We start from the raw sequence: 26,168 nt of genomic DNA on the forward strand, positions 1-26,168 counted from the left end.
CACAGGTCAGCGTGAGACCGCCGGACCCGTGGCCACCTGTGACGCAGTGTGTCTGTCAGGGCGTGGCCTTGGACTTACACAGTCATGCTGTGTGTGTGTGTGTGTGTGTGTGTGGAGTGCGCGTGTGTGTGTTTCAACAGTGTAGAGGCACGTCTACATGTCCGTCTATCCTCACGTGTCACTCGATGTCTGTATGTTCTTTCCTGTGTCGATTACGTGACTGGGAGGTTTATCTGGACGAGTGGGCGCTCATGTTGTGTTAAAAATGAGAGCGCATCTTCCTCTCTTCTCGTCTTCACCTCCCCTCCCTGTGCCGAGTATCAGTGTGAGCGCCCACCGCGGTGCGTGTGCGTGTGTGTGTGCGTGTTGCTGCTAAAAAGCACTGCAGTCTCCCAGCACTCGCCCTGCGCCGCTTACTCAGCACTCCATCCCAAAACCACTCACTGGATCTTGCGCACAATTACACTCTGCGTGTGTGTGTGTGTGTGTGTGTGTGTTATACTGTTCACTACTTGTATGTTTTGTTGCATTACATTGGTAATATACTGATCACACTCCTCGCGATGTGCCATATATAATTTTCCAATGTCCAACTTCCAAGACATCCAGAACACTGCGCTTGAACGAGGTGGCGACACGCTCACCTTTAGTACGCCATAAGAGAGGTGAGCATGTCTCGCATTCTGACATTCGGCGTCAGGGTTTGGGGGGTTTTCGAGGCGGTGGTGCGGAAGCAGGATCGGCGAGGCAGGCAGGCGAGCGGCAGTCAAATCTCTATTTTCAAAAAGGCAAAATCAACAAAGCCCAACATCCAAAGTCAGCCGCGACGCTCGTGAGGATAGGCAGATGATCGGCTGCCTGTGGATCTTCAGCACGAAAAAAAAAAAGATAAACAAAGCCATGACAATCTTAACGGGGTGTTGAAAGGACTTTCAAAACATCCACATGGCCTTTTCTCGTTGGTTTGTCCAAGTGGTCATCGTGTCTTACATTCAAAACAGTTGCGTCAGGTGCGGGAACGCTCCGTCTGGCGTGACAATGGCGGGCTTGTATAGATCCCGCTTTGCCATCCATCCGTGAGGGAGTCGTGTTTCACAGCGGCCTGACTGACTGAATGTGACGCGGGAGTGTGTGCATGTGTGTGTGTGTATGTGTGTGTTTGTTTTTCGCAGTGATTCATCATTTATTGGAGCGGCCTTGGCACCTCCATAGATTTCTTTAGCTTTCCATGCCAGAGATTGCAATTTGCTGCAGGTTCGAGACTTTTATTATGAGGATATCGATTTGAATTTCACAGCGAGACCAATAGCACCGGGTGGTAAACACGGCCGGGCCGGCTCTTGGCTCAGATGAGCAGACCGATTCCTGCGTCCGAAAACGGATGCAATAAATATTTCACGGGATACATTACAGCTGCCAGCCGCGCTCGCTTCGTAAATACTGGATTTAAGACATTTTGGCTTGAATACATTTCGTCTGCGTGCATTCACCTCCGATATTTACGTCGGTAACGTTTGACAAATCATCGTTGCAAACGCAATTAAGAATGCGTCGCTTCCTCGTTTTTAATATACGAGGTGTCTTTGGAGCGAGCGCTTTGATATGATCGTAGATCAGCTGCGGGCTAATGGAGAGCCACGGCGGCCGAGGTTTTATTCCCTGCCTATGAGGGACGATGCGGGAGTCACAGGAGGTCATGGGCGAGCGCTTGGTGTATTATTCCAAACTGGGGAAGCTGCTGCATCGCCCGCGGCGTCGTCGTTATGCTGCTACACCGCCGGATTGATGTGTGAGGCTGAGGATCAGCCAGTTGTTGCACTGCAGTAGATTTTCACAATCTGAAACCGATAGCTGTCCTTCCGGCACCACCCCCCCCCTCCCCCCCTTTATTCATATTTACCTTCAGGAACGGGCGGTCCGGCTGCTTGGCCCCCAAAGCGATCCCGGCAACCTTGAAAGTTGTCTCGCAGAAACCCCGAATCAGAATCTCGACAGGGGTTCTATCACGTGACACTGAACGAGCAAAACGGGGAATGGGGGGGTTTGATTCAAGCAGTCTCGTGATTTGTGTTTTACGTGAGCTCATGTAAAACGCCGTCATTACAAATCGGGTTTGTTCAGAATGAGGTCGGTCTGATTATTCATGTTCCTGAAAATGCGTGCGTGCGTGTGCGCAACGCAAATGATGCTGTTTGACTGTTCACATACTGTATGGAAACGCTCATTAACTCACCATTCGTCGCCGGGGGATGAGACGAAGTGGCTGCGTGCGCGGCGAGCGGGGGGGAGCACGCGTGGGCGTGAGGCGGACGGACGGAAACCAGACCAAACATGGGCACAGGTGACGCACGGAGGATCCCCAGTTTCCATAGCAACAGGCAGGTGTAATGCATCGGGAGCCCGCTCGAAGCTTTCGATCTGCGGAGGTGAAACATTGACATGCACGTCGCGCAGCGGCGCTCGCATACGCAAAGGCGGGAAGGCCGATGCGATACGTAAGAGGAAGTAACAAGCTGATGAAACCAAGGGATCGTGGAAAGAGAAAAAGGGCTGCTGATTCAAGGGAGTGGGCAAAAGGGGGAAGATTAGGATGATATCAAAAAAAGGGGGGGGGGGCAGGAGACATGAAAATGGGAGCAGCAGTGGGGAAGGGGAGTTGGAGGACAGGAGCGTCGATCCATAACCTGGGGCGTGATCCATAGTGGAGGAGATGAAAGGGTCAGAGAGGAGGAGAGGGTGGGGGGGAGGGGGGGGGGGGGACAAGAAAAAATGGAAACTAAATGTTTCTTTGCACGACGACGTTCTTCTTGTCTACATTCGGTTGAAGGTTTCTTTTTTCCCCCCCAGACAACGCTCTTTTTTTGGGGGGGTGAAGATAAAAACGAGCCGACAGTTATGGCAGTCGCTTCAACCTTCACCGGAGCTGTTTTTTTTAGGGTACCGAGTATACCGAGTATTGACAGCTCCGACGAAGGCTGCTCTTACATTTAGACGACGATTAAGAATCGAACTGGTCAACAACCAGTAACCTGGAACAGATTGCATGGGAACTTCTACTGCCTTGCTCCTGGCATGAAAATAACCTCCACTCAATTTCTTCATGCTTACAAATTGGGAGGACGCTTTTATCCCAGTCATGCGGGAGGCGACTCTCAGCTGCTCAAACATTCAAACGGACACATGTTTATAGACAATTTTATCCACGCGTGCGTGCACTTGTGGGAGCTGGAGAGTATGCACATTTGGAGTTCAGTCAGCAGTAATGCGCGTCGGCCAGGAGGGATGTTAGATTCCGGGCCAGTGCACCGCCGCCGCCGCAACTTCTCGTCAGTTTGCCCCGTGCCGCCCCCCTCGCCGTCACATGTGGAACTACATTCGGCGTTACCTGCGCGTTACCGGAGTTACGTCGCTCGCGGCTGGTCACCGGCCAAGAACCGACCATCGCGCCTGCTCCGCTCTTCGCTACTCCGCCGGGCTCAGATGTTGAATCCGCAGTCGCTCTGGCCTTTCTGTCCTATTTATAAAGAATGCGGCCCAGGTGAGCAAAGAGAGCGAAATTGGTAAAGACAAGGAAAGGGAAGGAGAGACAAAAGGAGGAATTTGAGGTGGAGCGCCCGCGGGTCGATGCGGATCAGTGTTCCTGCCTGGAATAAGCGGCCTTCGCGCGCCACTGCAGTCGTTCGCACACTTATCAATCTCGAGCCGTTAACGCCGCAACTATCGGCTCGAAGATTCTCAGTGGGCCTTGCCCTCCTCAAAGCTCTTCTTCGTTAATATCTTTGCTCAGGTTCATTGGCATCCACTTCAGCCTGAGAAGAATAAACAACGCAATTGGCGAATGGACGGGCGGCGACGTACACAATTCAAGCGCGGGGATTTTTCAATATTTTATTGCTCAAACTCATTTTGTGCAATGACAAAGATGAATAGGCATCTCGATCCATTCTCATTTTTGGCTAGGGAAGCTACACAAGGTAACTCGACGTACTTCACAGAGTTACAACGCAACATTTAAAGGCATCAGAATTTAAGACATTTAAAGCCAAGTAGAGAAATAAGTAGTCTACTAAAATTACGCAAAGAACATACCGCGCATTGTCCGCAGAAATGGAGACCTCAAAACGCACTGCTAAGGCAAAGCAGCTTTTTTATATAGCACGTTTCACACACGGGGCAACTCAACGTGCGGAGAAACAACACCTGCAAGCATCTACAAAGCACAACAATTAATGACATTCAAAAAATTACTGTTTCGAGAGAGAAGGAGAGAGAGGGGCAGATTTTAGTGCTGAGTCACAGCAAGGCTGTTACTTCTGCAGCACGCTCCCCCACATGAACTCATGCAGCTTGGCTCCATCTCTCCTTTCTTTTCTCTTTTTACATCCATGTGCTCATTCTTAAGCCTCGACGCGTGCTTTTTTTGGTGTCCTTTGTGGCCACACTTTGGCTTGACTAACCTTGGATGGATGGATGGTCGGTTTAAGAATGAATTTTGAATGGTATTGTACACACCTTATATCGTAAATCCCGCTCCACATTTTTCGAGAGTGTCCGACTCTTTGGTGAATAACGAGCGTGGATTTATCTCTGCGACTTAACCGCTTTGTTAGTTCTAAGTGGTCATTACTCTTAAATAACGACATGTAAAGTGCATTGCGGTTCATTGTTCAGGCCCCTGCGCGTAGCTCAGATTTGGAAGCGACTTTTTTTTTTTTTAATGGGATTTTAACAGCATGCAAGCAAGTCCAAATTTAGAGGTGCACGGCGTGAGTGCGGTAGCACGTTGTGCAGCAACATGTGGGCCAGCACCAAGCTCCGTTAGAAGCAAATGCAATACAATTAAGTTTAAGAAGAAGAGGCAGAAAAGATCCCCAACTAAACTCCACTTAATCATTATTAGTGGAGTTTAGCGGCTTGGAGTTTAACAGTATTGAGTACGACCTTATCAGACAATAACAAAAATTGCAGTGAGGCCATACTTATTGTGACAGCTCTTTATTTTTGCTCAGTCACTCTTTCACAGCGCAGCCCTATTCTGTTCTCCTGCGGCATCCCACCTTCCCCGTGAAGTCTAATTAAGAGTGAAATACAGTAAGTCAGCAAGAAACGAGAGAGAGAGAGAGAGAGAGAGAGAGAACCGCATTTGCTGCAGGCTTGATAATGCCGCCGCTAAGCTTCTCCGCCGCTTGCTCGCGTTTGGCTCTTTGAGCACGAGCCAAGGCACCGCTCAGGCCCATCCTCACACTTCCCACTGACACCTCTCTCTCACTCTCTCTCTCTCTCACGCACGCGCACACCTCGGTGCACATATACACTCTGACATGCTGCTCACACTGAGCCCAACCCGTTCTCCTCTCTTCCCTTCTCTCCTGGCTCCCCAGTTCCAATTGATTTTACATGCCGTGTTATCATAAGCATTAATTTAGAAGACGGCCTCACCTCAGCGCAATTGAAGACACATTTGTTATGGTGCCAAGCAGCGACAGCCACCGGAGAAAAGAAGAGGAGAGCGGGCCACCGTCTCGCTGCCGAGTCCACATTTAAAGATCAATATCATGCTGATGAACTGAGCAAAAATCCGCCAGTGCAGTTCGGCGCGCTTTTATTATTCATTCTTGGACATTGTTTTTCTTAACTAGCCGGCGCAAAGCTATGTAAGGCACTGATATTCAGACAAGAAGGCTCCTTATAATGCATGGAGGGTTCCACCCCAAGACAAGCGTCCTGAGTCTGTACACAAAGCTGAAAGACGGGGGGCCGTGGATCACCGAGCATCATGGGCACTATCCAGGAGGAAATGACAGGCCGCCAAGAATGTATCATGAAGATTTGATTTGCTTTGGTAATGCCTCAGGTAAGTGAAGGCCAGTTAGGAGAAGGAGCCAGATGGACCGTCATGGAAAGTCAAGACCCTGCATGGCATCTACCAGCAACAAATTGAAGTGGTTAGCATTGAGAAAACACACCGGTGGATTGAAAGCTGGACTGGAAGACAGCATGGATTCGGTTTCACGCTAAGACAACAAGAGACCCTAAACACAAGATCATCAAACAAGACCCCAAGGTGCAGGCTGTGAAAAGAAGCCCCGGAAATGATACACAGAAGAGTCTAAATTGCTGGCAGGCAAGGAAGGCATACAGCTAGCAGGAATATTGTACCAAAACATCTCTACCCAATATGGACTGAAGATATAGTTTTATTTCAGTGAACTTTTACAATGAATGAATCAATTGCTGTCCGTGCGCTCTATACCTTTGGTATTGGATGTGAAACTTGATTGGGAAAGCTGAACATCAACCAAATATTTTCATTCCCTTCTTACCACTGCATCATTATTCCCTAAAAGTATATTTTAAAAAACAACAACAACAAAAAACGCCTCTTCTCTTTTTTTTTCCTATTAAACGCTGCTTCTACTGACGTCAGAGGCTCCGCCATCTTTGACGCGAACTGCACTGCTTCCTCTCATTGAAGAAGTGAGGAAGACTCGGCGCAGTGCCTTTGCAGCATCGCCGTCACAGCGTGAGCACACACACACGCACACGCACACGCACGGAGGGAGGCTGCTGGTCCAAAAAAGCGGACGCGTTTCCTCCTGCGCTGACTGCGGGCCGACGACAAGCTCGGGTAAGTCTGCTCCCCCTTTTCCTCTCGCCTTCTCACCACAATTTGCGCATTGAACAGCGGTTGGTTGTTATCCGCTCGTGAATGAACGGCAGCGATTGACGGCGGTTCTCAGACCAATTTATGGCTAATTCGTCTTATTTTAGCATGTGAGGAAGGAACAGTGCGTGACTTCCCGAGCGCCAACGCGCAGGGAGTTGGATGGATGCGGTGCGCAATAATGCGTCGATGCGATGTGGGCGTTTTCGCTCTTTCAGCACCTCGGATAGCGACGCAACGTTGAAACGCGAGGAGGGGACACGCCGCAAGGTTGTCAAACATGCGAAAAATGATTTCAGGAGTGCATATGTTGTTAGTGGGCTACGCATCATTCCGCCGGTTGCCGACACGGGTACCCGCAGCAGGTAGACTGACGCCGCATCAAAATGGTGAATTGCGAGCTATCCGTCGCAATCATTTAAACCTTTAGGGTTTTTGTTCTTTAAACGAAGAACGGAGTGCCGACAAGGTGATTGGCGGCGGATGTGCAATAGCTAAGTGCGCCATGGTGAAGTTGATGGGGGGCGGGGGCGGGGGGGGGGGGGTAGCCCGTATAAACAGAAAGGAGGGGCAAGGGTGGGTGGACGAGCTCCGACTGCGTGTGCGCCGTGACACCCTCGACGCTTCGGTGAGACCGCCACGCGCGTCTTCAGTCAATCACCACGTTGGGCCAATTAACGCTCCGCGGTTGGGGTGCGTCCGGCACGAAGAAAAAGAACAGCTGCATGTGCGTCACATCTATAAGTTATGGGTCACCGGTGGGCCACTGTTGCACAGTAGGTGGTGATCGGGGTGCGCCCCTGCAGGATGGATGGATAGATAGATAAAGATAGATACATTTGACATAAAAATAAATAGAAATTGGTTGGGTCATTTATAAAAGTTCATTATATTACCTTTGTAGCGAGAGCGTTTTCAGTCCAGCTCCTGTACTGTATTGATTGTAACTGAAAGGTTGTGTTGTCCACTGAGCGCGTGCAGACGTCGTCACTGGCTAATTGAGTGTTTGACACTGTAGTGGTTCATGTGGTCTGGGGCTCTAGTGTAAAAGCGGCACGTTTATGTCGCACTTGCAAAGCAGCCTATCGCCTTTTGCAGAGCATGAAACGTGTTCGCGTGGCTCCATATTCACGCCAAATACAGATTAAAGCTGCGGAGAGGACGCCCTAACCCCAGGAGGGGTTTAGGGCGTAGGACGCTGTGGTTGTCATGACCGCTATATGCAGCTTGCACAGTTTGAACTGCAGGGAGAGCAAGAGAGAGAGGACGGTGGGAGGGATGATGGGACGAGTGTGGGCCTATTGAGCACATTGAAAAATAAAAAGGGGCTGCTCGCCTGATGAATGGTGACTCACTGATATGATCATCGCAGGTTCACGTCTCCGAAACACCCTGCGACTGTTACACGCTTTACTGTACTGCCGCTGAAATGCAGCCTGTATCAGCGGTTTGATGGATGCTGGTCAATAGGAGCCGACTGTGTAGCTGCATTGCCTTTTTGGTGCAGGCTGGTGAATATTTTATGACATGCAATACAATATTGTTTCCTGTTGTGGGTGGATGGATGGGTGGATGGATTGCCCCCCCCCCCAAAAAAAAATGTATCTTTGCGAGAATTATATGCCTTAAAAAATGAATAATCAAAATTTTAAAAAAGAATATCGTAAAAACAAGATATTACCCTTAAAAATGCTAACAGTTAGTGCCGATGCGAGAATGTTTATTGTACCATTAAAAAAAGCCCCAACATTAGGTACAAAAGAACGAAATCCAATACAAAGACTTCTGATGGATGTTTACTGCTACCTCCTCCCAGGTCAGTTGTTTTTCGATCGCTGGTTTGGGTGTTAGCTGATTTACTTCAAACTATTCTGCGTCTTTTTATAAAAGTTGGTTGGCTGGTGTAAGAAAGAACCCATAAAGTTTTTATGACAGTCCGAATGAATGTGCAGGAAATGATATTCTCCAATTTCACTGCTTTCATATCTTAGCAGAGGTCTGCATTTCAATTTATTGCTGTAAACGCAGTTTTGATTCTGCTATTATATTGCTTTAGATGCAATGTAAGTAAATTATTAATAATAAATGTGACTTGTCATTGATTCTTTTGTTGCATCCCACAGGCAGCACCAAGAGAGTTTGTGTTTTTCTTTTTACATAATGGATACACTATTCAGGAATGAGCGTCTTTTTTTTTTGTAACTCTTGCCGCATGGAGAGCAGCATTTGGGTGTCTGGCATTATTGATGCTTGAGGTGAAGAGCAAACAAGGGCGTTTTAAGTGCCCTTGTGCAAAGAACTTGACCACTGGCCACTTTTTTAAAGTGCTGCAGTTGAGCTTGGCAGCTACTAACTGCAGCAGTTCCATTTTTGGATGCATGGCAAACATGATCAAGCTAATGAATTCTGCACGCCTACTAACTACTATCATCCGCAAGGGTAGATCTTGCAGTTTACCTGCCAATGTCAAGCACGGACCCCAGCCAGTCTAATTCTGTTTCCGCAGTGTCAGCTATCAAAAGAAAATAAGTCGAGCAACCGGCAATAATAATATATTGGGAACTTGTATTTTTTTTTTCCTTTATCAGTGGTACTGTACAGTATACGGTAACGTGGCATCAATCCGTTTTCTTACTTTTGAGACAATCTTTTCTGTTTCTCCGTAAAGTTTCTGTGAGCCGAAACGCTGAGGTGCTGCAAAAATGTTGTCAGGATGAAAGTCAGTTTGAGCTATTTTTCCCCATGTCCAGTCAGCCCTCCGAGGACAGCCTCTCGCTCTCTTGCAGACACGCTCAGCATGTAAACAAAAAACAGAGAAACAAAATGGCTGCTCCCGAGGCGCTGGAGTTGCAGTCGTGTGAAGAAAGGAAACACTCAGCAGACAACATTCTACTTGTCTCGGATTCTTAGAAAGAAGCTGGCGAGGGTAGATCGTGCAGTTTACCTGCCAATGTCAAGCACTGACCTCAGCGAGTCTATTGTCAAGCATGGCATACTCGGGCGCATAGCATCTTCCAACCATCCCCCCCAAAAAAATCACTTACCTTTGTAGAGGAAAGGTAATATTCGATTTGCTTGATCGAATTTACAGTATTCACTTGCACGGAGGCACTAAAAAAGGCAGTCGAGTTGTCATTTAACGTTTTTGCAAAATACATCACCTTACCTTACATTTTTATCACTCAATTCTCAGCCTTCATGTCGCAGTCGTAAACTGTGCATGTTAGCGTGTGTGTGTGAGAGAGAGACAGAGAGATGACTAAGGGATGGGGTTCAGGGGTTCCCGGGTCAATTATGCATGGCAGTGTCTGTCGAGCGGCCCGCTGGGATGCCGCTGCAGCACTTAATGTCATGTCTCTGGAGAGAGAGCGCTACCTGAAGTGACAGTGAGGTATATCGTGTCATGTTACGGTGCTGTTATGAGTCTGACTTGTAAATATAGCATTGGCTTAATATTAACAGTTGACATAATTTGCAGTAACAAATGCTTTCAACACAAAGCACTTATGCGAAGGATGTTACGGATGATCTCAACCCCCTTTAGATATGAATATATCAAGTATATAATTTAATCTTGATGCAAAACTGAATCAAACTGGGGGAAAAAGGGCTATCAATTACGCTTGCAGGGAAATGACGGTGCTACGACAGTTCTACACGGCAGTCATCGAATCAATCCTGTGTTCTTCCATCACGGTTTGGTTTGGGGCCGCCACAAAAAAGGACAAAATCCGACTTCAACGGACAGTTAGGACGGCGGAAAAAATCGGTGGCACCGCCCCACCCACTCTTGAGGACTTGCACGCTGCAAGAATCAAGACGAGGGCACGGAAAATCCTCCTGGATCCCCCGCACCCTGCCCACCACCTTTTCCAGCTACTCCCCTCAGGCAGACGCTACAGATCCATGCGCACCAAATCCAGTAGACACTTAAACAGCTTCTTCCCTCTAGCCATTAACTCCTTAAACAGTCACTGACGTAGTCACTCTTCTTGTACTACAAATACTGCTACTGGTTACTCTAAAATGGTTCAATGATTTGTTGTTTACGATGATACTAATGCAGCGTGTTATACCGGAGACAAATTCCTTGTGTGTTCTACATACTTGGCCAATAAAGATGATTCTGATTCTGATGATACTTGCAACACTGGATTAGAAAAATAAATGTTTTTATAATCCTGATAGATATTATTTTGTCCTACTCTCCCCCAACCCCCTTTTTGATGGTTGTAGGTAGTAGAAGTAACCCCTCGTTAATCGTGGGGGTTACGCTCCAAAAAGAACCTGTGTTAAGTGAAATCCGTGAAGTAGTCATCTTTATTTTATTTTTTTACAATTATTACGTATACAATACTTACAACGGAGAGGGTTGTACAGGGAGTACGAGGTCTCCAGCTGATTCTATTTTAGAGTGGCAAGGTACGGATGTGGGCGTTCCGGTTAGAGAACACAGGCTATTATTTCATTTGACAGGTTGATTTATTGTGATCAACACAGATAAAGAATAATATCGCAAACAGCATCTAGTATACATGCATTAGTTGACAGTGTAGACCTTGCATTCCACTACATGAAGTAATCAAACAATTGCACAATACAAACAATTTACATTCGCACGTTTCATCGCGTTCGTTGGCATACTACCCGAATGTGCTAACTAGCGTTGATAGACGCGACATTCTACACGAGCATACGTTCACGTGCACGGTAATCACTTGACACGAACATTAGAAATGATTCAACTCACCCTTTGGCAGTGGCGGTTCTGGGGGGGGGGGGGGGGGGGCAAAGGAGGCCAGTGCCCCGTAGCACCGATTCTGGCCCCCCCTGTGGCCCCCCCTCCGAGCGCAGATTACGCAGTCGTGCCGAGTCGCCGACGCGAAAGGTGGAACCAAAGTGCGTGATTTAACATTCTAGTCGGACCCTTTAGTGCGCTGCGCCATTTAAAAATGAGCGGGAAAATGAGAAGCAGTCCGCAGAGAAGGAAATTACCACGACACGAGTGCTATTTGCGTGTGTGTGTGCGCGTGTATGTGTGTGTGCGTGTAACTTTTTTAGTCTCCCTTTTTTTTTTAATAGGATCAATATATAAGACATTGCCTTTTAAAATTTGGATAATTATATGCATGTAAAACATCTAGCTTCAGTGTATTTGCAATTTTTCTCCCCGGCAGGCTGGTACCATATCATCCCCATATTCTCAACAGACGTATTGTTACGCTTGCAGACATTTTAGCCCTCCTAATACTGTTTTTTTCTCATCACTGTAATGTTATGACTACAATTTCAAAGTCTGAAGAAATAAAAAGTCAAATAAGATTTCGAATCTGTCTTTTTAGCCCTGGGTTGAATGTGCCCCCCCCCCCCATCAAAACCCCTGGCCCCAGCCCGGCCCCCTCAGTGAAATTGATCCAGAACCGCCCCTGCCCTTTGGCCTTTGCGCACGACAACAAACGTGTGGGGAATGCAGGCAATCTGTCAATCTGCAGACTCGCCACGCCAACCAAACTGCACTCTGCAGACTCGAGGTGCATTCAAGGCCCGCTCAAAAATATTCGGAAAAAAAAACCCTCCATCAATGTCACAACACCAACAACTCCTAGAAGTAAAACAATGTGGGTTTTCTGACAATATTGTATTGAAAGAAACCAAAGATGACAATTTTCAAACAAGTGACTGCCGAGAACATTTCGTCAACATTGTGGATTTTGATATTGAAAAATGCGTCAACCTGCAAAAGATGAGGCTGAGCACGAAAAAAAAAAAAAATCAGTCACAGAGAAACCGCGAAAGATGAACCATGTTATAGCGAGGGATTCCTGTGTTGCTTAAATCATTATTTCAAACTCTACGTAAGGACAGGCGGAGTGTTCAGCCTTAATCCAATAATTGCTTTAAAGCGAGAGGTCTCCACCGCACATGCCATAAATCACTTTTATTGGCCCTTCTTCGGTGCCATAGATTCAGATTCAATCCCGTCGCTAATTTGCAAACCACACCCTGACATCCTCTTTGAGGCGACAGTGATGTGCGTGTGTGTACACACGCACGCGCACAAAGATGCTTCAACAGATACGTGTGTTTACAGCTCGGTTATGTATTTTAATAAAAATGAGCATGGTTCTTTCCTTTTAAGTGTCTCGCACTTTATTGCCTCGCTGTTGATTGGGAGTCACCTTGGTTACCATTCACTGCCATGGATTTGCGTAATTTGTACCGCGTGAAGGAGGGCGATGACTCAAACAGAAGAACTGTGCGTCACCTTTTGTTTGAGCACACCGCGCACACCCCTGACCAGCCTTTTTTAGATGTCTCCCTCCTCTTGTCCCATCACGTCTGTGAACGATGAACAAACGAGCCTCATAAAAAAATTTTTTTAAAAAGTGTGGCGCTGCTGCAACAAATGGAGAGTATTATTATCATTTTTAAAATTCAAAAGGTACAAATAACGCCAATAAATACGTGAACATCCGCCGCAGAGAAGTTCCAGTGCCAGGAAAGGAACGCTGAGGAAGTCGAGGGTGCAAAACGCGACGCTATTAGTTGAGCCATAAAGTAAAAAGGTCAATGTGGCCTGTTCAAAATTAATTGCTCGAATTTGGTTACATAAAGCAGGAGGGAGGCGATAATCCGTCTCCCCTCGGCAAGTGGCTGCAAAGTCTGCTGTAAATCGTCCTTGATTTCGATACCAAGCGCTGCGGTGCGCCGTCCACTTTGGAGGTTTATGTAAGCCAACATGGCTGCTGTTGGCGAGCGATGCAGCAGTGCGAGAGGAAAGGCGGGAGGGAGGCAAGGAAATTAGGGCACGGGGGGGGGAGCTGAAATTACATTTTCAATTGTTTTACCTCCAACGTACAAGCCATCCGCCGGGTTTCGGAATGGGTCTGTGCTGTAAAGGAAGGTTGGATGTCTGTCTCGCCATTGAAATGTGACTGAAATGCAAAACCGATGGATGGATTCTGCGCTGTGGGGGCTTCAATGAGTCACGCCCCGCTATGTTGCGACATCAACGCGTTTGTACACATGGATGTAGAAGCGCTCATAAGACGTGAACATCCCTGACAGTGGAATGGAAAGAGTGGGGCCTTTTTGTGCAGAAGTTGTAGTCCGTCATCAACCGAAATCAATGTGGCCGAAAAACACTTGTACGGCTATAAATACAAACGAATTAAAGACGCTAAGTGCAGTGGTAACTGAGCGCAGAAAATGTTCTTGTTCGTATTCTGCCACGCTTCTTCAGTTCCACTGTAGCATAGAAAGGTTTCCAAATAAGATGCTGTCATAACCAAGCATACACAGACCGCATCCTCTTGATGATGATCAACCCATTTCATGATTCTGGAGAAGTGCAGAGAGCTTAGCCTACTTAATTGCAACGATAAGGCGCTTTAATTGCCTCGTTTGGACGCCTGGTCTGTATCGGCGTAGCTACCAAGATTTAAAAAAAAAAAAAAAAAAAAAAAAAGAAAACTGACGTAGTAGGACCAAGTGTTGATCCAAATTGAAGTTTTATTCCACGCTGGGGTTCGGTTCTCACTCAGTGACAGTGAAATGCGAGTGTGAATGATAGTCGGCCTCTGCGTGTCGAGGCAACTAGTCTCGGCTGTCGTCCGCTTTTCACCCAGTGAGCTGGGCTCGGTGCCATCAAAATGCACGATTGGACAGATCTGGGCAAAGTCGTACATTTTGGGAAAAGGCGTAAACTGTCACTTGCTCACCATGTAATTTTGTCTGTCTTTCAGCTCTTCTCGGATTCCCTTTAGGATCTTTTCTTCCCCGTTGGAGAGGCTCTCCACCCCCCCCCACCCCTACACCCAACAGCCATGGCAGATGATGCGGACATGCGCAACGAGCTGTCGGACATGCAGCAACGTGCCGACCAACTCGCCGATGAGGTGAGACCGAGCGCTGGCATTTAACTGTTCAAAACAAAACGGGACGTTGGGACGGGACCCAAAATAACGGGGCTGGCAAAATCCACTGGGACTCAGATCACAAGGCTCAAAACCAGGACTGTCCCGGTTAAACCGGGACGTCTGGTCGCCGTAATAAAGATCAAAACACAAGCAAGGGTCCTCCAAAGTCACTAACCCCGAAAGTAGGTCATCCAGAATTGCCATGGCGATGCCATATCATATCTTCCTCACCGTAGCGTCAAAATGGAACACAAAACGGTCACATCATGTTCCTCCTGCCTTGCCTGGACGTATCGTTTCTTTTTGCCATGTAAGACTGAGATGAGGGATCGTTTTCCTGTCCATGAATCAGATCTTCCCCATATGCGCTTGACCTTGTGAGTGTCTAAATGTGGGTGTTTGTTTCACCACAGCAAGAAAAGCCTCAGTGAAGGCCCGGAGCAGGTCAGCACTCCCCCACTTTCACATATGACGCACGCTGACAAACACGGGCAGAACGCCGAACATTCTCAAGAACATTGCGCGCGCAAAATGGTGGGATCGTTACCATGACCACTTTCAGCTTGAGTTGCTTTCGCACACACAGAGGAAACGGCAAGTTCACATTTCGGGAAGGAAAAAAAAAAAATAATAATAACTTACTTTGTCATTCCCCTTATTTCTTGATGTTGCCACTGCAAAGATCAACAGGATGAACTGTGAGCACGGCGGGGTGACGCTGTGTCTTTGTAAGACAGCGGAGATGTCACCGAGCCTCCCCGCTGAGAGGCCGCGCTGCTTCACACGTCTTGGGAACTCGAGCAAGTGGTGTCGTAGATTAGCTGCACTTCGAATAAGATCAAAAACAGCAATCGGGTTATTGTCGCGTTTGTACTTGCTGGACTGTATTGTCATCATACCGAAAGATGAATTCATATTTTGCCTCGCTTCCAGAGATGAAGAGGTAACCAAAATTTTAATTAGTGTACATCTCAGTATGTCCATCCGATTTCATTTCAGAACTTTTCTGTTTGTGGATAACATTGCAGGCTCTATTCTCACGACCGGCGCGAGTCCAGCATGACTGGCACTTTTAAATCCGCGCGGAGGTTTGCTAGACCAGGTGCTGGCTGGGAATTTCGCAGACACACAAGCCAGTGTATTTAAAGAAGGGAGGTTTGCGCCGTTGTGGGGCACCTCCATCCGGCATGGAGACATCTCTGTGAGGTCGCGCTAGAAGTGATTCGTGCGTGACCAGAGGATTGTCGTTGCTCTTTGCCGGTATAGCAACCGATAACGGAAGCTGCACCCTCATTAAATATTCCCAAACAGTCGCAAGGCGGGCCTTGCGGCGGCACAAAAATCAGGATACGCCGGCATTTCCGCAAGTGGCGTCTACGACGCGTCACGTGTCCCGCATTCTCGCATTTGACACTAACCGTCATGTGATTTTCCCCTCCCGCAGTCGCTGGAGAGCACCCGTCGCATGCTGCAGCTGGTGGAAGAGGTAAAACTCGCTTCATTGAATTTTGTTTTGTTTGGATTCGACAGTCGTACGCAGCAGGTTGATTATTTTCCCCACAGCAAAGTGTCTATGCTTGAGCGATCATCCCGCAGCTCGGGGCGGCAAATCCTCAAATTGTCTTTTAATTGTTTGCTCATTATGAAAAATAAGCAGATGCGCATACATTTATTTGCTCATGCAGCATTCATGGCCAGTCAGTGACACTGTGACAAATGAGGGGGAAAGGACAACGAGTTACACCTCAGGCAGAGGAGGATGAATCAAGTGAAGGATTAAACGGGAGGCATCAAGAGCATTTGGGAAGGAAAGAAGCTGCCGATGCAGAGCTCAAGGTCCTATCGATCGTCCGTCTATTTCTTCCCGGCCTCTGACATATGAACCCTGAAAATAATTTCGGAACCATCGTTTGTCGTTCGCACGATTATTACAATTAGTCGCATTCGGGGTCATTATGTTGCAGCGCAACACCATTCGAACTTAGTCGAACGCAATATCAACATGCAGTGATTTCTGCGCCAGATCTTCAAATGAGCGAGACTCGGATTTGAACTCACAATCTCTGAACTGTGAGGCGCTTTTTAGATTTCTACGTTCACGGGATGTCTGAAAGGTGTACACCCCGCAACGTTAAAAATTCCAAATAATGACAAAAATGGACAGCTGTGTTTCGCGCGCACGAAAAGGTAGCAAAGAAAAATGGCGAGAAGCAGCGAGGTGAAAATGGAATGTGGGAAGAGCTTATGGCAGCAAATATCTTTCAGGTGCTACTCACTCTCCGGAGGGGGGCGATATCGCCTCATTACTGACTTCTTTTTTTTTTTTTTTCTTACACTACCTTGTTACCTGCTTGCCCTTGGGGAGTAGAGCAAAGATGCCGGCATTAGGACTTTGGTCATGTTGGATGAACAAGGAGGTAAGTGTGCACTCGGGCTGATGGCGATGAAGCGTTGGAACACAATGTTAGAATAAAAATGGCCAAATTCTGTCACCATCGTCACATACAAGTGAAATTGTTATTCCTCGGCAGTAAACTATTGTTTCATTGTTTCATATATACTTGCCTGATGTCTTGAAATGTAGATTGAAACTTATCCAATTTCTCTTTGTTATTTTTTGCAAGGGCTTGTTTGTTTTTGATAAGTTTCTTTGACCTTTGTTTGCAGGAGGGAATTGTAATAACCGGCTTCTTTTCTTTTGAGCAATTTTCTTTTGGTTTTTTTTTTTTTTTTTTTTTTGGCTATTTGCCGGGAGCTTTTTATTTCTTTCCATTAGCCAACGTTGACAGCAGCTGGACATCTTGAAAGTGCCAAAACACTTAAACACGTTCATTTGAGCCAACCACCACAGTGACAAAAAAAAAAAACAACCAAAAATATATATATATCCGATATGACCCCTTTCTTGGCTAAAATGAAATGATTTGGTAGAAGGATGACTTTAAACAGGATCGCCGATAAATTTGCTTTCCAATCTAACACCTTGTGTGGTTTTGGATCAATTGACATTCCAAAATTGAAAGAAGGGCCAGTCGAAGCGAAACGATCGATTTAGCTGGTAATGACAAAATGTTCCGCCACTTTTCTGTCAATCCATTCACAGATTGGTAAAATCCCCGGTCACAATATATGCCGCTTGCTTCAGGGCATGGAGCATCATTTTAGAAAGCAACCTCTGCCGATTCCCTTTGGAAGCAAGTCGAAGGAGCTCCGGCGCTTCCCTGAAAGGCTCATTAAACATTTTATGCGTCCCGCGACGGAGCGTTAATTGCACGGACAGGGGCGCGAATGCTCCGATTGGTCCTGTGACCCTTCCGTTAGCGTCAGCATGCACCCACGGGACTCCAAAAGCTTTTACCGAATTGGACAGCTTTCATTGACGCCGGCCGTTAACGCTCCTTGACGAGCGCATCAAAACGCCGAATCATTGAACAACGTCAACGGAGGAGAGGCTCCGGCACACCCGTGACCCGATCGAGGACAAGCAGGAAAGAAAACGATTGCACCGCATGCTGCACGTCTGCGTGCCAACCGGGGATTTTACAAATCTCAAGACAGTTAATTGACGAGCGTGCTCCATAATTCACGTGCTCTCTCGAAACGCGAGTCCGGGCCGAAAGGTCTTTGCTATGACACAGTCGCCAAAGCGTCATCCGCATCAGCGTGGGCGAGGCCTTGAAATCCATAAAAGCTCTCTGCATACGCGTGACCAAAGTCGCCATTGACAACAGGGACATTTTTCGTGAAGGTTCTCCCTTCCGTGACCGCGAGCTAACGGCAACATTGAAGTGAAACGCGTTACAAACTAGCGACGTGGACTCACCATAAGGATGAGGTTATTTGGTTGTGGATCTGCGCATTCCGCTGGATCGATTGCTCGATGAAATGTTTTTCTTTCTCTGCACGGTCCCGTCCACGCCAGGATTTTGCTCAAGATGGGTTAGTTAATCCTGCCAGCGCGCACGTCGGCACAGAGTATTTTTATCCTCGGGTATTCCTTTCGATTAATTTGCCTTGATGGTTAGCTTAGGCGCTACTCCGACAAAACCTCTCTCTCGACCAGGGGTGTCCAAACTTTTTCGTTGGAGGTTCCGCAGCCAAAAAAAAAACAAAAAAAAAACGTGAGGGCGAAAGGGCCACTTTAAAATTCGTCCACTTTTTTTGAAAGTCGCTCACAGCCTCCGCACACATGGACTCAGCTGACTCGGTTGCTGCTCATCATAAATCCTATTTGTGTCAATCAGCCAATGACGTTCATTCCACCAACTGTCATCCCTTTTGTCCTGACCAGAGCAACTCGATCGTGTCGAAGATGGCATGAACCATATCAACCAAGACATGAAGGAAGCCGAGAAAAATTTAAAAGATTTAGGGAAATGCTGTGGGCTTTTCAAATGTCCATGTAACAAGTAGGTACTGACAACGTGCCTCAAAGGTTGTCACATATGTGGTGGCGTCCAGTTTTTCCTTTTTTTTTTATTGGTTTCTTAATTTATTTCGTTCCTACTTTCTTTCGTCACAGTGAGTGTCTGAAGTGATTGTCTTCTCTCCTTTGTCCTCTCTCTCTCTCTCTCTCTCTCTTTCTCTCGTGCTTCGTTCTGTGGGGGATAAATGACTTGCGTTTAATCAGAACAACTGGAGCGCATCGAGGAGGGAATGGACCAAATCAATAAGGACATGAAGGATGCAGAAAAGAATTTGAACGATCTAGGGAAATTCTGTGGTCTTTGCTCCTGTCCATGTAACAAGTAGGTGCTGCTTTTGCCTGCCTGCCCGACCGCCTGCCTGCCTGCACCAAAATTTGAATTGCTCCAGTAGAAACACTCGTTTCAGTCGGCTGCAAAACGCCATCCGTGCCTTCCACGTCCGTACACGCGGGGAGGCCGTGACGCGCTTTCAAAAACCGTCCCCGACACGCTCGTATGAACGCATTCGTATCGGCCAATACATTTTGGACACCTGAAGCACCACCGAGTGCAATCTTATCAAAAGCGCCGTCATCATCGGGGGGTTGTAGATGATGATGAGAGTGAGAAAATCGGGAGACAACACCGGTCGAACCGTAAGAGCAGGACGAAAGAATTGTGCTACTCGGATCATTTCAAAGTATTGAGACCAAAATGCCCAGGACAGCGTTTGACTGTGTGAAGCTTCTCCTCATCTGCATGATTATTGACCACTGCCACAGCACTCCAGCATTCACTAGCTGATCACCTTTTTGCAGGCGACACCCGCCCCCGCCCCCTCCTCACCCGCCACGACTGCAACAACATGGAATGACTTGCGAGCACGATCCTTGGAATGCTCATGCATGCATGGCAATGCAACTCATACTAGCATTGCCGCACGTGACGATGCGAAGGTTATGATGCCCATCATGACATTCATGTACAAAAAAAAAAAAAGATCGTCATACCTGATTATTACACTTACCGAAACATCCTCACAAGGGTCACAGGCATGTCGGAGCCTATCCCAGCCGTCTCCGGGCAGTAAGCGGGGTACACCCTGGACTGGTCGCCGGCCAATTGCGGGGCACACGTAGACGGACGACCATCAGTGCTCACGATCGCACCTAGGGACAATTTAGAGTGAGCCATGAACCTGCCACGCATGTTTTTGCAATGCGGGAGAAAACCGGAGTACCTGGAGAAAACCCGCACAGGCACAGGGAGAACATGAAAACTCCACACGGGAAGGCCGGAAACGGAATTGAATCCTGGACCTCCGCCACTGTGAGGCCGGCTTGACACAAACTTGGCAGCTATATTTAGAAAGAGTTTCCAGGATTTTGGAGATTGTCTGTGGGAAACGATTGTTCATTCAACCACAATAACATTTGAGAGATTCGAGATGCTGGTCAAAAGGGCCGAGCTCCTTTTTCTGTTGGCCCCCAAAGGTGTTTGCTGCGGTTGGAGTGGAGGTTCAAAAGTTCATTCATGCCAAATTCATCCAACCGTGTCTTGATGGTGCTTGCTTTGTGCACTGAGGCACACTCATGCTGGAAGGGGGGGGGGGGGGGGGGGGGGCTGTTGGTAAACCTGTTCCCAGAATTGCCCAAACTGTTCAAGTAAGCTAATGATTGAATAATTGAGTTCTGAAAAGAACCGATGGCTCCGATGGTTGATGAATTCCATTGAGAGGCAGGTCACAGTGCTTGAGTTCACAAAATGGACAACTGCTTATCATGGTCAGTCGTCTTACAACGTGGGGGGGGGGTAGGGGGGGGACAATCTGTAGAAAGGCGGATGAGAGGGAAGAGCACAAAGTAATAGCAGATCGATGCCAGACACCAAAAGCGGCGCTGACGTCTGTCCATTTGCGTTTGTCTGCCGGAGCACGGCATTCTGCCGCTGCGTTTTGACAATGCCATCGGTGATCGACGCTGATCGGTGGCCGGCTCGTTTTCACGGATGGACTTTTATTTTGTCGCGGTGCAAATCCAATCACCTCGGCCCCAATTGCCGGCAAGCTGATTAAGCGCCGGCCGTCTCTACGGCAAGAGGCCTGCGCATCCTGGAATAAAATGAGAAGAAGCAAAGCGGACATATGGGGAAACAACATGTAGAAAAAGAAAGAGCTGCCGGGACGGGCCGCCAAGTGAAAGCCTTTCCTCGGTCCAGTTCTATTAATAAAACGCAAGTAGGAGGCCGAGCGTTTGCCATCGCGCGTACTGAAACGAGACTTTTTGCATCCGCTAACGAACCGGGCGCTGAGGCCAAAACAAATGAATATGCAGAAGTGATACGCTATGCAGAGGCGTCCAAATCGTGAGTGCGATTTTCGAAATGCGGTGCGGCAAAAACACTCCGGTGGCACATCTTGTTAGCACAGCTCTATTTGTCAGTCCGCCCTTCCTGTTCAGACCGACGCTGGGTGAGCATTGATATCGTTATCACGCCTCGCTGGTCATTCGGGATGGAGCTTTTCCAAAGGTGACTGATACGGGGGGGGGGGGGGGGGGGGGGGATTGGGATGTGAGCTCCAGGAATAGGACGAGGAACGTCGTGTGTTACTCTGTCAACCTCCTTCGTTTATTTTTTTTTCATTTTTTCGTTTTTCCAAGCTTGTTCTCCACATTGCTGTCGTATACCCCCCTCCCCCCCCCCCCCCCCGGCTCCCACCCCCTCTAATGATGTGACAGTCCTGTACGCTCTCTGTCGTTTGTCTCCCAGGAGCTCGTCTTCTCTCTGTTAACTGTCACATTTGGACAATCAACTGTGGGACTTGGGGAGTGATTGTTTTTATTTGCACGAACATGGCGGATGCCAGCGGGGAAGTCGCGACGGGTTATATTGCTGTTAAAATGCACGCCACGTAGCACAACGCCGCAGGCACTCACATTGCCGTCGCTGCAAGCGGAAAACTTTCACCTTCCTGGTCCACGTCTGCTATGCTTTGCTTGACTTAGTCTAGTCCTCCACTACGACTCCTCCGTGTAATGCGCTCCATGCATGAAACAAAGTCGCCTGACAGTGATTTACATCCACGCGTTGATCCATTTGACCCGCGAGCCGGCCTGGCTGAGGGAAAATGATGACGCTTGCTCCCTTCGAACGTGGCGTAAGTGTTCTTCTCCGTCGCCTTCGCCGACCAGGATGAAGAGCGGGGCCAGCAAGGCCTGGGGGAACAACCAGGACGGGGTGGTCGCCAGTCAGCCGGCCCGTGTCGTGGATGAGCGTGAACAGATGGCCATCAGTGGAGGCTTCATTCGCAGGTGAGGGCAATTCGTCCAAAGGGGATGCAGACTTTTCCGTTACGTTAAACACTGTTCTAGTGTGTGGGTTTTTTTTTTTTTTGGGAGCCAAAGAGGAGGTTGTCGTACGACAGCGAGGTCAGGATTGGTTAGATAATCTTGTTGTTGAGTTACGCTCCGCATCGCAATCAGAGGAACTGATCTCGAGGTCAGGATTGGTTAGATAATCTTGTTGTTGAGTTACGCTCCGCATCGCAATCAGAGGAACTGATCACAAGGGGACTGGCCGACGAAGCTCGTCGCAGCATAAGGAACGCAAACGATATTCACGCGCGTGTGCGATTCGGACCTGCCCTTTTTTGTGCTCAGGGTAACAGACGATGCCCGGGAAAACGAGATGGACGAGAACCTGGAGCAGGTGGGAGGTATTATCGGAAACCTGCGCCACATGGCCGTGGACATGGGCAACGAGATCGACACTCAGAATCGCCAGATCGACAGGATCATGGACAAGGTAAAGAAAACGCACCGGAGGGAAACACGTTTGAGTACGTCATCGGGGTTAGCCAGAATAATCTTGGCAAATGAAAAGGGGGCCACGCTTTGCCTGGAAAGATTCATTTCAAAACACTATCAGACTATATGGACATAAACAAACAAGCTGGGGTTTTTTTAATGCTACCTTAGAATCAATGAATACTAAGAATTCCCTTACACGGACAAAAGTACACTGAGATGAAGTGAACGTGTCTTACCTGAAGGCGATGGGTTTAGTTTGACCCAAAGCCTTTATGGATTTGGATTTGTGCACCGGGCTACGGTCACGTTGGAAAAGAACACCTTACAACAAAGACTTGCAATCATCAAATGCTTCAAAATACCTTGGAAGGTGAAGACTGGAGGTCAGGAGGCAGCGGGGGGCAGACGCATCCCCACCTGGAACATCTCACCTTGAGGAAAAAAGAGAGCAGAAGCTACGCCGTTAGCTGATCCGCTAGCTTGATTGTGGCTGCAAATTCTTGTCAAGATATGCTCGGCAAACAATTGGAACAACCGCTTGCCTCTGACCACACGCGGATGAATCATTCTCCTCCTTCAACAGGATCATCTTCAAAAGATACCGATACTGAATTTGACCATGGTTTTGTTATTTGCAGGCCGATTCCAACAAGACCAGGATCGATGAGGCCAACCAGAGGGCCACAAAGATGCTGGGCAGTGGCTAAACCCCACCGGCAAGCGCCAGCCGTTGGCGGTGCGCGGCGCCGCACGTCGTCAGACGCCGACGTGCTTTCATCATGATCTTGACCTTCTTAGGTTTGCACACATGCACATATCACCTCCCCTCCCCATTGTATATGTCGTTCCGCGTGTCGTCTGTCGAGCTTTTTCAAGATGAAGGTCCTCATAAAAAATGATGATTTCTGATACGCCGTGCATCTTTCTCTCCAAAGGTTCTATAAATTGCTGAGTTCATGGCGCGCTGTTTTTATTCTCTTGTTCAAGACGCACACACACCCACGCGGATATAAGTAGACGGCAATGGACGGAAAGCATATACCCGGAATGCGATACGAGCCGTTTGTTTTGATTCTTCCTTCTTTTTCAGTATCTCGGCATTGGCTCCGTAAAACGGTTTGGTGTAGGCTCCCGTCACGCTCCTCGTTTTAGTGTTTTGCCACAGCAAAAAAAAAAAAAAAGGGGGGGGAAGACGGACGGATAGCAAGTCATGATCCGCCGAGTTGAAGAAGATCGCAAACAAGCACTTCCAATCCGAAAAGCGAGTCGGCGGTCCCGTTTTCCACCGTTGCAATCATACTGAGTTTTGCTGTTTCGACAATGTGCAACTCGATTCTCTGTCGCTGTATTCGGCATTTGCATTCCAAGTGATGTGAATTGTGCGTTCTCTGCATGACCAATGTTAGGGTTTAGACTTCGAAATAAAACCTGTCTGAAAAAGTATGTATAAAAAAAAATAAAATAAAAAAAAAACAGCAGTAGCGACTTGACAAAACGCATGCTCAGTATTAGGACACAGTTGATCGTTCCATTCTTCCCTGCGAGTTTGCAATAGTGACACTCTTTCTGTCTTGATATATTTCCTGACTGTGACCATCTTGTTGTAAAATAATGCAAAAGGAATTACAAAAAAAAAAGTGAGATGATGAAACAAAGATCTGTGGTCGTATTGCAAAAAACAAAAACAAAAAAAGGTGGGAAAAAAAAAGACCTGTTTTCTAAACGATTATGCAGTTCCGTGATGAGGATGTTGATTCAAGTGCTGAACGAGGAGGACTGGTTGTGTACTGTAACATAGGTTTTGGATGCTCTGAGCAAATAAATAAACGTTTGCAATGTAAAGCAAAGGCGCATATTTCTGAGAGACCTTACTTTTATAAGAAGACTGCATCTGTAAGTTTATTCTCCCCGTGTGGTTTGTTATTGGTACCAAAAAAAAAGAATAACTAAACACTTTGTTGACGATTATACACTGAAACAAACAAACAAAAAAAAAACATTGAGGGTTTTTGTTGCTTCTGTACTTTAGAGCTATGCATACCAAATCTCCGAAAAGTCCCTTCGTTAGAGTAAGGTGATGAACTACCCCAACCTGAATGACACAATAGAGTCAACTGTGAGATTGATGTCCTCAACGCATGTTCTATTCAAAGACTCTCTCTCTGTATCTTGTCAGTGTGTAAAAGTGGTGGACATTTTGTAGCTAGCTGAGTTGATTAAAAGTAATCAACCCTGGTTGCGCCTGCCTTTGTCTTGATTGCTCTCATCCATACCCTCGATGGACAAACGGCGCTATCCCAAATCGATGTTGGAAACAAGTATACTGTGCTCATTGTGGAGAATGGAATTACCGGTAGTTTCGGTAGCTCCATTAAAAAAATAATAATAATAAAGAAAAAAGTGGAACTCATGCAGTCAGGTTGATAACGGTTGGCACATCAACAATTGTCATCTATTAGGCTCGAAATGAAACACTCAAACCACACACACAATATATATGTTTACACTGTATTACATGTCCATGTTTTTACATCTCTAAATGCTCATACTGTATTATATGTCGCCATTGGCGGCCATTTTGTCAACAAAGCTTACAACCAACTACCGTGATAACGTACAGATTTGTGATGTCCCTCGAGGTACTTAGTAACAAGTTTCGACTGTACCACCTCGCTATCTTTTATTTTGTTCGTTACTGTCGTGTGTGACAGACGCATCCAACACTGAGAAAAATACGGGACAAACGGTGGCCCGTATTGAACAGATACGGGATGCGACATTTCATTCCCATTTAAAGGTCCATTCCATATTTTACAGGATGGGGAGGCAACTTGATTGTCAAGTGATGACCTCCTTCTAAGCGATATTGCCATTCCGCTAAATTCCTTATCAGGGGGTGTCGGGGTTTCATATTCTGCAACGCACTGCACTTAATGGGATTGAGGGCAATAAGTGAGATGTGATTGCGAGAGCGCTGGCTGATGAGGGAGGATAGCGAGCTATCCAAAGAGAGAAGAGGAAATCGCAAGAATAGTAGCATGGGCTCAATGGCGGACCGTGGGCAGGCGGTGAGAGCGAGGGCTGCTCACGGCTCCACCCTGGGGAACCAGCACACTCTCTCTCAGCCTCGCACCAACACCGCAGCTCCTAATCACACGAGCGCCGTGACGCAGGAACTACACTACTGACACGTTCCGTTGTCACAACCACTGTTTGGACAGTGTTCATTGGCGTGGTGATGACAGCCGGGGGGGGGGGGGGGGGGGGAAGCAGATGTGACAGTGCGATGGCTCACATGATGACTCACAACCTGAGAAAGAGAACGGGGGAGGAGGCGGGGGCTGCCAAATAATTCCTTCTCATGACTGCG

General features: G+C 47.5%; 1 protein-coding gene across 1 annotated transcript; it reads left to right on the forward strand.

Annotated features, from left to right (window-relative positions):
• The first annotated feature begins 6,455 nt into the window (after nucleotides 1-6,455).
• Nucleotides 6,456-25,033, forward strand: snap25a (synaptosome associated protein 25a). The gene is made up of 8 exons (XM_086100003.1): nucleotides 6,456-6,628; nucleotides 14,410-14,562; nucleotides 16,028-16,069; nucleotides 16,952-17,000; nucleotides 19,214-19,331; nucleotides 22,181-22,300; nucleotides 22,649-22,793; nucleotides 23,437-25,033. The coding sequence occupies exons 2-8, from the start codon at nucleotides 14,491-14,493 to the stop codon at nucleotides 23,503-23,505; spliced, it is 615 nt and encodes a 204-aa protein (XP_085956129.1). The 5' UTR covers nucleotides 6,456-6,628; nucleotides 14,410-14,490; the 3' UTR covers nucleotides 23,506-25,033.
• Nucleotides 25,034-26,168: the final 1,135 nt, after the last annotated feature.

The sequence above is a fragment of the Hippocampus guttulatus genome, chromosome 20, assembly GCF_054856545.1.
Source record: "Hippocampus guttulatus isolate MCC_2025c chromosome 20, RoL_Hgut_1.0, whole genome shotgun sequence".
Lineage (NCBI taxonomy): Eukaryota > Metazoa > Chordata > Actinopteri > Syngnathiformes > Syngnathidae > Hippocampus > Hippocampus guttulatus.